We start from the raw sequence: 12,780 nt of genomic DNA, 5'->3' as shown, positions 1-12,780 counted from the left end.
CTGTTTACAGTTTATCTCTATCTATAATAATATTCAAGATAATAACCAAAAACAGCAAAATTTCCTTAAAATTACCAATTCAGGGGCAGCAACCTAACAACGGAATGTTGGATCCATCTGAAAATTTCAGGGCAGATAAATTTTAACCTGATAAACAATTTGACCCCGTCAGATTTGCTCTAAATGCTTTGGTTTTTGAGTTATAAGCCAAAAACTGCATTTTACCCCTATGTTCTATTTTTAGCCATGGCAGCCATCTTGGTTGGTTGGCTGGGTCACTGGACACATTTTTTAAACTAGATACCCCAATGATGATTGTGGCTTAGTTTGGTTAAATTTGGCCCAGTAGTTTAAGAGGAGAAGATTTTTGTAAAAGTTAACGCAGGACGACGACGGACGACGACAAAGGACGAAGGACGCCAAGTGATGAGAAAAGCTCACTTGGCTCTTTGGGCCAGGTGAGCTAAAAAGGGATGCCTGCTACATTTAATGACTTTTAAAATGGTTTAAAATAAGAACTTAAAAGAATCATCTGTTTAAGTCTGTCTTAAACCAAACAATGTATTAATGCCTACCGAATGTTTTAAAGGCCTTACCTGAGCACCATATTTGTTGACCAATGCAACAATTAACTTTCCAAACTTTAAATTTTTCTCAAGCTTACATCCATATATTTTAAAAGTTTCCAATACTGTCAAAAGTAAGCTTTCACTGATGTCTACCTGAAATTAACGGAATATCAAATGTATTAACTCATGACATTTGAGTGCAATGTGAAAAGATAATGTAAACAATTTCAATTATCAGAAAGTTCTTGAAAAGAATTGTAACACTACTCTATTTTGTTCTTGTACCAAGTTCATTGACATTAGATAGTCTCATCAATATGGTGTTTCCTAAGCCAGATTTTTGGCTGGATATCACTGCTGGATATTTAGGAGATAACTGTATTGTATTTTAAGCTTGGCCTTCGTAAAACGTAGATTTTACTGTCGCAAATTGAGTTTACCTAGCGACGCGGAGCGGAGATAGGTAAACGGATATTTGCGACAGTAAAATCAAGTTTTACGAAGGCCAAGCTTAAAATACAATACAGTTATCTCCATTCTAATGCCACATTTTAAAATAAATGTCATTTAATAAATATTTTGGTAAAAAATGGCATAAATGAAAAAGTCCGCAAAACTGTTGCATCTTCTTCAGCATCTAAACAATGTGACGTCATATGTATACTCTTGATGTCAAAAATGAATACTTAACGTATTTTTAGAATGGTTTAAATAGGGACAAAAAGAAGGTTTTGAGACTAAAAATATGACTATCTTGTTTATTTTTGAAATAACATACCCAAAAAAAAAATGAAATTCAAAATGGTGGCTTTCTTAGTTATGGACTGGTAGAACGTGGAATCTAACCCCTTAAAATATTTGTCAATGTTCAATGAAAAGTATCGTTACAAAATGATTGCATTAGAATGGTTGTTTTATTATGTTAGTATATTGTGTATGAATAATTCTTATTTCAATCAATATGTGACACTTAAATAAACAAATTATTTTTACTGTTTTATTCCTCATTTTAATGTATGAGTGGCTTTTAAATAAAGACAATTTGTAAAGTAACCATGTGTAGCTTTACATGAGGTGCATTTTAAAATTTTAATTTGGTGATTTTCTTATGAAGTTCTACTAATAACAGCACAAGGTTTGGGTCAGAGAGGCTTGCATTAAAGAAAACCAAATAACAAATAATTACCTTGCCTTCAAACAAAGCATGTAAAACAGAAATATGATTATCTGTAATATCTATAGGCTTTTTCAACATCTGCCTGAAAAAAGAACATACTTTATTATTTAAAAAAGTAACAATTAAATTAACAATGTATATTAGTCAAGAACAAAATAGCTGCGCCATGAGCGCATGATACGCCCGACGTCTTGTGTGGAAGTTTTATGCAATTATCATAAATAGTTTCTGAGAAAGTTTTAAGCAATAACCATATATTGTTTTTGAGACACAGCAGGACATGTGAAACCCCAAACCCTGTTTTTTTTTTTACAAAAAACTAAATATCACTAAAATAAAATTTTAAATCAAAACCAAAAAGTATACAGATCTTTAGATTAATATAACAAAGAAGTGTGCAAAGTTTTAAGCAATAATCATAAATTGTTTTTGAGATACGGCGCGACATGTAAAAAAAACTCCCCTGTTTAACAAAATACTCAATAACTCCAAAATAAAGTTTTAAATCATCACCAAAAAGTATACAGATCTTTAGATTAATATAACAAAGAAGTGTGTAAAGTTTTAAGCAATAATCATAAATTGTTTTTGAGATACGGCGCGACATGTAAAAAAAACTCCCCTGTTTAACAAAATACTCAATAACTCAAAATAAAGTTTTAAATCATCACCAAAAAGTATACAGATCTTTAGATTAATATAACAAAGAAGTGTGTAAAGTTTTAAGCAATAATCATAAATTGATTTTGAGATACGGCACAACATGTAACCCCCCCCCCTTTTTTTATAAAATACTCAATAACTCAAAAATGAAATTTTGAATCATCACCAAAAAGTATACAGATCTTAAGAATAATAAAACAAAGACATGTGTAAAGTTTTAAGCAATAATCATAATTTGTTTTTGAGATACGGCGCGAAATGTAAAAAAAAATCCCCTGTTTAACAAAATACTCAATAACTCAAAATTAAGTTTTAAATCATCACCAAAAAGTATACAGATCTTTAGATTAATATAACAAAGAAGTGTGTAAAGTTTTAAGCAATAGTCATAAATTGTTTTTGAGATACGGCACAACATGTAACCCCCCCCCCCCTTTTTTTTTATAAAATACTCAATAACTCAAAAATGAAATTTTGAATCATCACCAAAAAGTATACAGATCTTAAGATTAATAAAACAAAGACATGTGTACAGTTTTAAGCAATAATCATAAATCCTTTTTGAGATATAGTGTGACATATAAAAAAAACCTCCCCCTTTTTTACAAAATACTCAATAACTCAAAAATTAAATTTTGAATCATCACGAAAAAGTATACAGATATTAAGATTAATATAACTAAGAAGTATTTAAAGTTTTAAGCCATAATCAAGAATCGTTTTTGAAATACGGTGCGACATGTGAAAAAACACCCCCTGTTTTAGTTACAAAGTGCCGTAACTCAAAAAGTTTTAATCTTATTTTCACAAAAAAGTATACAGATCATTTGATCATCATAGGAAACAACTATGTAAAGTTTCATGAAATTTGGATAAGTCGTTCTCAAGTTATTGTGCAACATGTTTACGCCAGACATACGGACGGACAGACAGACAGACGGACAGACACCGGACATTTGTATACCATAATATGTCCCGTCAAAATTTTGACGGACGTATAAAAACAGTGACATTACATAATGTGAAGTCCAGAAGTTTCATTATTTATTAAACCTGAACAAGATAAAAGAGCTAAGAATAACTTTACAAAAACAAGAAAGTGTCCATAGTACATGGATGCACTATCCGCACAACCTTTTTCTATGTTCAGTGGACCATGAAAATTCTAAATTGGCATTGAAATTAGAAAGATCATATCATAGGGAACATGTGTATTAAGTTTCAAGTTGATTAGACTTCAGCTTCATCAAAAACTACCTTGACCAACAACTTTAAACTGAAGCAGGACAGATGGATCGACAAAGATTAGATGGATTGACAGATGGATAGACAAAGAAATTTGGATGGACAAAGGGAGGCACAGACCAGGAAACATAATGCCTATGAATGGGGCAAAAAAAGAAATAAATTATCATTATGTCTGTTTCTCTCTATTTCAAATATGTTAAAGGACAAAAAAAACTTTTGAAAAGCTTGTTATTTTTGAAACATCCTTATATCATAGACCAACTAGGCCACAATCACACTATGATCTGTGAAAAAAATGAAAATTTGACAATCGTAGTGCAGTCCTCAAATTTCAGTAAGGTCCTAGCACCGTCCTGGTGAGGTCTTCATGATTGTGATGAGCGTGGCCAACTCTGAACATGTTCAAAACAATTGTAGTGTGGTTGTGGCGAAAACAGTTTGTAGTGAAGCGCAGTGGAAGCACAGTAAGATGGCAAAGGTTGCTGTTCCATCGTAGTGAGAGCGTGATTATGGTCGGGGAGACTGCGCTACGATCCCTCAGGTACTTTACTACAACCTCCTTACAACCAACAGTTTCACACCTCGACCCAACCACCCTTCCACTACGAATATACCACATTAATACCAAGCTGTTCAAGACCATCATTTGATTTAAGCATGCTCATGCCATCCTCATCATGCTGTTCTTACGACCTGACTACGTTAAATACTAAGATCATCATGCTTATTGTTACATAATTGTAAAAGATATAAAAGCTCTCCAGGTTTTGTTTGCCTGTACGTATTTTGAACCTGTTGTCTTTTTCTCTAATGGCTCGACCATGCTTGACACATCTGTGTCATCCCTACTATTGTTCACTAAAGCATCATCATTTAATCTTGATGGACAAGCAATAGTTTGTGATTGAGGTTGGATTGGTTGATCCGACATATCTACTGGATCAGGATTTGTTACTATCAGATCTCCCTCTACCTCTGCCTCTACCCCTACCACTACGCTCATGAGTTCTGGTAGATTTTGGTTGCATGACTATTGTTTCGGAGAAACTCTACGTATCAATGAGAAATAGCAGAATGATGCATTATTTAAATGGAACGAGATGTTGATGATATATTGCTGAGAGCATATTAAAATCGCAGTATAAATGTGGTATGATCGTGTCGTGGTAAGAGCTTGCTATAATCACAGTAGAAGCGTGGTAACATCGTGCTGCAATCTGATAAATCTTAGTTTGATTGTAGTGAGGAGGTGATGAGCTTTGAAAGATCATGATAATTGTAGTGAGGTTGCAGAATAAGCCTGGTAAAAACGTTGTATAATAATTAGTGGGATCTTTGTAGAAGCATAATGAGAACATAGTAGCACTGTGAAAGAAACGAAATTTTCCAATTTCATGATGCTCATACTGGGAGCTCACAACCATCTGAATTTGTTTTAGATCACAGTGAGGGTAGTGTGATCATGATCTAGTGTGACTGGGGCTTTAAATTAATACTTACTCCAGAAAATATAACTTGTCTGTATTATTAAATATCTCCTTGCATACTTTAATTATAAGGTCAGCTTGATATATTCCTGTTGTAAAATAATGAATCGGCCATTATCATTAGGAGGTTAAGTATTTTTGCATATTTTCATGTATTGCATTGTAAAATACCACAGATTTTAGGTACAGCTGACATCTAACAAATGCATAACTGAATCACCTAATCATGAAAATTAAAAAAAAATAATTCTCAAGTTATTTAAAGCTAATAACTGCTGATTATAAGGTGAATATAGAAAATATGGATTGTTCAGCTTTTCTACCTTCCTACATGTTTTATACAAAAGTTAATGCTAGCACCACTGATGAAATCAAACATACATATTAAAATTAGTCTTTATTACAAGTGCAAAAAGTGCTACTATACATTTGTTTAGCAAGAACCTATTGTGATGTGTCTTCTGTGCTTTTGATTTTGTACATATATCTCAATAATTGTAATAACTGATGCTTATTTCTCAGAGGGTTGGTTTAATTATATGCAATATATGATTAAAATAAATGGAGAATGTGTCTTTGAGACAGATGATGCCGCAGCTTACATATAAGGTTATAAAGGAGCATAACTACAAAACCATAAAGTAACACCACCCAAATTTGATCTTGATCTCTATTGGTGGTAGAATTAACAAGCATAGTGTACAAGTTTCATAATATTGAGTTGAGGCAAACTAAAGTTAGACAATGAAAACCATTCAGGATGTACATATAGATAAACACACAGGGATAAAATTTAATACACCCTCCACTACAGCAAAGCCAAAAAATTACTTGATTCACACATGTAATAATATTAACTAACCAAACTGATGATATTCAAAAGCAGGAACAAGTACTCCTTCAATTAAAGGTTTAGAAAACGATTCTGTCACCATGGCAACTACTCCTGTTAACATTCTTGATGCACTTTGGTTCATTTCTATAACCTGAAAAAAGTAATTATGATAGAAAAAGAAATTTTGAAGCGAATGTCTTCAAAGCATTTTTTACTTTCAGAAATATGCAATTATTAAGACAATAAAGAAACAGACAAGAAACATTTCATTTTCAAATTCAGTTGAAACAAAAAAGTATGCTTTCCAAAGGATAAAAACGTAAAAAAAAATAATTGAAATTTTGATGCCATATAGATTTTAAAGTAGCACACAATTGAATATTTGAATTAACTACTAGGTGAAAAATAGCTATTATGCAAATTTTCGTAAAAAATCACTGCGGGATCAAAACTGTATCTTAAGGTCTTTCAATATACCTTCTGCAGTAATAAAGCTGACAACAAAACTGTACAGTTACTATGAGAAATCATTCTATCTAGCTGTTGTATCTGATTACAAGCTGTTGCCATGGCAGTCTCAGACATGTCTGCAACACACACTTCTTTACACAACATTTCTATCTGCAAAAAAAAATTATTATCTTAAAAGTTTCTAAAATATTACAGTTTAAAAATCAGCATGTTTAAAGTTATTATCATGCATTTTTACTCCCAGTGACCTCAATTTTGTGTGAATTGACAAACTATCATTTGAAAAACAATCACTCTTAGTCAAAGACATAAAAAAAATCGATTGAGACACTAAACAATTACTTGAAAATGTTTCATGTCCTTCCATTGCATATAAACTTGAGATTGTTTTGTTTAAGGTAGCACAATACAAAGATTTTATAACTCCATCTCCCAAGTTTTAAAATGCTGTAACTTTCTTAATAATGCTTGAAAATTTATAAAAGTGGTAGTTTTGGATAGCTATCTGATTACTCTTTAATTAATGCATTGTTAGTATTATGCAACAGTTATGTAACCAATTATAATGATAACTGTGTCTAAAATAATTTTCACAAAATTTCCACTTTCAAATGAAATTAGCTTCTGCATAGGTATCCCTAGAGGGTTGATTTTATTATATGTTGTTCCTATGGCCATTATCTACAAAAGGGTGTCTCAGATTTCAGATAGAATGTATATAACAAATTTTACAGCTAATTAAACATTATCTTCTTTTATGTGGTTAGGATGTTTACACTAATTAGAGATTTATGAGAGAATGGAATACCATAGAGACAATCTGAGACACCCTTTTGAAGCCAATGATGTGTCGATTAAGATTTCGTTAAAATTGTCTGTATAGTTAAAGAGATGATAGAGCTAAATTCATTCAAGTGAACTTACACAGATTTTGCAACTTATTACATAATAATTAATAACATAATGATTGCATAATAAAAATATTGCATTCATTTAAAAGATTAATCTTTTATCTATCTATATATACCTCTTTTTTTATTTTCTATGCATTCATAAGAAAGTTACAGCATTTCAAAGGTTAGTGATTGGAAGTAAAAAAATCTTTGTATTGTGCTACCTTAATGCCTTAGATTTTTTGCCATTTTACAATAATACTTAATTATCACCATTAGCTGATTTGTAAAATTCACTGAAAAACTTACACTTACCTTCTCCTAAACATTTTTGTAAGTAAACTGTTCTTCGCTATGTTATTTATTGACTCTTACCACACTTGTATTTGAAGTCAAAATGAAATCCATCTCAGCTTGAACATCAGCATCTTCTCCACTTTCACATTTATCTTTTATCATTTTCATCTTTTCCTGGAAGTAAATAAACAGTTCATTTTTTTAAACATTTACTTGAAAAAGTTATCAAACATCATTAGCTGTATTTAAATTAACAAGAGGTATTTGATTTATCAATTATTAGTATTTTTTATTATAGATGTACTTTTATTTTTTCAGTAGATGACATTATATCTGCATCAATGATTCGAGAGTTCTTCATAATATGAACATTTTTTTACTTAAATAAGGCCGTTAGTTTTCTCGTTTGAATTGTTTTACATTGTATTGTATGGGCCTTTTATAGCTGGCTATGCGGTATGGGCTTTGCTCTTTGTTGAAGGCCATACAGTGACCTATAGTTGTTAATGTTTGTGTCATTTTGGTCTTTTGTGGATAGATGTCTAATTGGCAATCATACCACATCTTCTTTTTTATATATAGTAATTAAAATATATAAGAAAATATGTTTGACTTCACATGAGATAGCTATCCACCAAAAGCCAAATATATTATGTACTAAGATTGAAGTTGATTTGACTTGAAACTACTTTAATCCAAAACTATCATGTGATACAGGATAGCAGGGACTAAACTTAATTGTTTTTCTCTAGGGGCCAGCTGGGCCCCTAAGATATTTTTTTCAGGGGCCCGCTTTAAATTCTAGGAGCCCACTAATATTTATACAAAAATAAAACAAAACTGAAAATTACTTAGTATATACTTACTAACAGTGTTCCAGCTTAAATCTCAGGGCAGAAGGGTGCTAGTTTCTGAAAGGGCACTTTAGCGCAATAACCGGGATTGTATAAATTACCTTGAATATTGCTAGCTATAGGCTCAGCTGGAGAACATTAGTTGTATTTAAACCTTATTCAGAAATTAATATGTTCTTGATGTTGGTTCCAGTCAGATTTTTTTTTATCAAATTATCATACCATGAAGCAAAGCAAATCATTTTGATGTTTATGTTAACAAACTTGTACATTTGTTAAGTGCTCCCACGTAAGGAGGATCATTCATACAAGAAGTAAAACAGGAAGTAGTCTTCATATATATGTTCAAATACAAACTTCTTTGATTCTTCTTTAAATGTATGTTCATGGTATGAAACAATACAGTTTTTCTAATGAAGCCTTATTGTGAAATCATACTTGTAGTCTTGAAAATGTTTTCTGTGGTAACCATTATAATATTTGAATTATTGCCAACAGAAATGTATCATAAGATTTGACAATATTTATTTTAGGTTGTTCAATTTTCAACTTCCTGTTGACCTTTAGACAATATGGCTCTTTCTTTGAACATTAAATTTTATCTCAATCCAAGCCATCCTCTAATAGTGTTGATCAAAATATATTTTTCAATAAGTTTTTAATGAAGATTGGAAATCAAACTAGATATTGGGATTTTTATTTACGAGATTTTAAATTTCGTTTTTTATTAAATATTTTTGTAAAAAGCGATTCAGGAACAAGTTACCGTCTAACACAGGCTTGTAATGACTCACAGGACAATAAGAAAACATCCCTTTCACGATGCTTATTGAACAGTAAAATAGTGAAATTATCGTAGAACTAAGAAAACATGCGGAAAGAAGAAGGTATATATATATGCAACATCGTGACTCCGGATTGAAAACATAGCTGTTCGACTGGGTTCAGTTATCTGGTTTTCGGAAATACTCTATATTTCTATATCGCTTTGATAAGACAAACAGGTTTCCTTTTGGGAACAGTCTTTGTCATACCTGCCAACTTTCACGATTTAGGCGTGTACTGCACGATTTTGACCCTTTGTCACGATTGCACGATCGTGTTCCTGAAAACCCCTCTAAAACACGATTTGGTGAAAATCTACACGAAAAATATTGTTGTTCCCGATTTTGACCTGTGTACAATGGAGGAAAATTGTGTTCAGCCAATCAAATTGTGTGTTTCTCATGATCAAATTAATCAGCCAATCAAAATCGTTTTCTCTCAAGATTGTTTTAACATGCTAGATATTGAACTTGTGTTGTATTCCTCTGTTGCTCAGACTTGTAAAAACGTGAACATGGCAAATGATTTTTCAATTGCAAGGAGGTTCTTACACAGAATAAGAATAAAAGCATGGCTGATTGACAAAGACAATGATGCAGTACTACCATGAATATAATAAATAGTAGTTTATTTACTAATTTAATGACATTACATGTACACTTGCTGTAACATAATTTTATTTATGTATAAGTATTCAATCATTTAAAGTATAATGTACTATTCATTATTTTTCACTTGGACCCCCAACCACACCCACATCAACATGAGGAATCCCTTAAATGAGGGACTAACCTTAGTCAAGGGGCCACTCTTGTAAAAATAAAATAGAAAAATGTAAATTTATTAACTTGAAAATGGGAAATTCTGACATTATATTTGGAACAGCTTTTCTAGATGAAGAGTCCTATTATTTTGAATAATAAAGAAGATATAAGGCCAAGAACATAACAAAATTCTTGGACATGTGTTGACCATATAATACCAGATAGATCATAAGATGTATAGTTCTTTGGGAAAAGTTTCTTCAAATAATATGAATGTGTGCTCAATTGTACTTAAAAAGTGGTTTTTACTGTCCTAACATTTAGGGAGGGATCCCTATGTGTTGTTCCCAACCTGATAAAGGTCCTTCCTTGTGTATAATTATAAATTTGAAAAGTCAACAACTATTAAGTATCCTTACACATGAAAATAATTCCTGGTCTTACAGCTACATGTTCATATTTTCTGCTGATATAATAACTAGAATCATGCAAATAAACTTAAGAAAAAGGGATGTAAGCTCATCTTACAAATCATGCAAATATGACACTTTTTTTAGACTACAAAACAGCACGCGCAAAATAGTCGTCGCAAAGAATTTTAACCTTTGAAATTGTTGTCGCGCGCTAAAACCCCCATGGGCATTTTCAAAAGTTGGCAGGTATGCTTTGTTAATATCGCGGGGGAAAGGGTACAAATAGGATTTACTTCAATTTTTTTACAGTCGCCAGCTGGGCGACCATGATGACTAAATATATTCGCCCAGCCGAAAATCTGGTCGCCTCGGGCGCCCGGGCGAGCGTTAAGTTAAGTCCCTGGGATAGGTGGTGAAACACATAAAGACTCTAATACATTATACCCTTTACTGCTATGATACATTAAAAGGAATATGTGCTAGATCAAATCAAATTCAAACTTTACCATCTGAGGAAAATTTCTGATATTCAAGTTTTTGATAGATGATGCACAAAAAAAATGTATTCAAACTTGTCTAGATAAAAAAAAAGTTCTTAAAGAAATGCTATAAAATTGAGTTGCATATGTAAAGCTAATCATACCAAATGTTCAGGTTGTATATCTGTCTGTGAGTTTTCTTCTGTCATACAAGTTACTTGAGCTAAATAAAAATAATAATAGACTTATGTTTAAAATAAAATTAAATTAAAAACAAATCGAATTTTCTGTTTCCCACTTGGTTATCTCGAGTTACAAATTAAATGAAATAAGTAACAGCGTTTCTCTTATTCTTAGCAATTTCAACTTTCCCCAATATTTTTATAATCAAATGTGTGGTTCCCTTGATATCTGAAGTCAATGGAAGTAGCTTTGTTTGGTCAAAACTCATTTGTTGTCTAATTGTCTTGCTTTCCTTTTGTCTGGCTACCTCAGTGGTCTTATGTTCCCTTTGAGTAAGGGAGGTTGTAAGTTCTGACCATGGCTAGGTCAAACCAAAGACTTTAAAAATTAGTATTTGCTGCTTCTATGCTTAGCAGTGGTGGATATACATATTTGTTTAACTTTGTGTAATTATTTATCCACAATAAATTTGTTATCATTCAGTCATGGTATTTTGTGCACTGATTAATAATTGAGCAAACTATATAGGGGGGATACAAAATCTGCTGATATTCAACTTGAAATTAACAATAATATAAAACAAAATAAATGTTAATCTTACAATGGTCCATTTGAGTGAGAGGTTGTATTTCAAGTCTTGGTAGTTTATGTGCTGGTTCATCCTCTAGCATGATTATAACAGGCAAGGTCATTCCTGCATTGTCAGGCGAGATAACTCCTTCATTGACATGAGAGGTAACTCCTTCCATCTCAATATCCTGCTCTTCTTGTGTTTCCCGGGTATTATCACTGTCTTGTATAACCGATCCTTAAAACATTAAAAATGTTCATATTATACCTAAAATATATATTTATCAATTCCAGTGACTTACAAAAGATATGATATTGTTAAGTCTTTATTGGTCAATATTCATGCAATATCATTGTTTCTCTAATTCTATGGAAATTTATCCTTTTCTGAACACATTGTATAAAAAAAAATTAATCAACGTGTGGTTGCTGGTGATCTCAAAAGATCCCTGGATGATTTTAAGGGTCATGACCTTTTTAGCAAACTGAATGAATCAAAATATAATAACAGGTGTTAATGAAATTGACAACTTCGTGCAATGTGAAAGGCACTCGAAGGGGATTTTCGGTTAACAAAAAAAGAAAATGTCTTTTTAATCAGTAGAGAAACAGATTCTTACATAGTTACTCGTGGATTATCGGATTTATCCAATCTCGATAGTTAAATTATCAATTTTAAAGTCCTCGCCGAGGCAGCTCGGACTTTAAAATTGATAATTTAACTATCTCGATTGGATAAATCCGATAATCCACTGGTATCAATGTAAGAATCTATATGTATCAACATTATATTCACAAAGAACATAATGAAAAGATTGAGTGCAATATTGCTGTATTGCACTAGTGCAAATAAATATTCAAATGATCAAACTCATCATCAGTGACAAAAATATGTTTCAAACAGTTAGAACAAAAAATTTTAATTTACAAATGTATATTCAATTTGTCTAACCCTCTTGGCTTTATAACTAAACATGAAATAAGTGCTGATAAACAGTACTGATCAATAGTTAGTTCTATTCCATGATAATATTATTTCTTGTTCTTTTTTA

At 31.7% G+C, this 12,780-nt stretch overlaps 1 protein-coding gene across 1 annotated transcript in view; it reads right to left on the bottom strand.

Annotated features, from left to right (window-relative positions):
* LOC134685166 (uncharacterized) overlaps positions 1-12,780 on the bottom strand; it is a 70,567-nt gene that overhangs the window by 5,638 nt on the left and 52,149 nt on the right. The window contains exons 5-12 of the mRNA XM_063544644.1: positions 11,760-11,966; positions 11,140-11,198; positions 7,719-7,814; positions 6,457-6,600; positions 6,007-6,130; positions 5,158-5,233; positions 1,756-1,828; positions 597-722 (exon numbers count right to left, since the gene is read on the bottom strand). Of these exons, the coding sequence (XP_063400714.1) occupies positions 597-722; positions 1,756-1,828; positions 5,158-5,233; positions 6,007-6,130; positions 6,457-6,600; positions 7,719-7,814; positions 11,140-11,198; positions 11,760-11,966 (905 nt within the window). The remainder of the gene's footprint in view (positions 1-596; positions 723-1,755; positions 1,829-5,157; positions 5,234-6,006; positions 6,131-6,456; positions 6,601-7,718; positions 7,815-11,139; positions 11,199-11,759; positions 11,967-12,780) is intronic.

The sequence above is a fragment of the Mytilus trossulus genome, chromosome 9 (assembly GCF_036588685.1).
Source record: "Mytilus trossulus isolate FHL-02 chromosome 9, PNRI_Mtr1.1.1.hap1, whole genome shotgun sequence".
Classification (NCBI taxonomy): domain Eukaryota; kingdom Metazoa; phylum Mollusca; class Bivalvia; order Mytilida; family Mytilidae; genus Mytilus; species Mytilus trossulus.
This window is presented reverse-complemented; position numbering and strand designations above follow the sequence as displayed.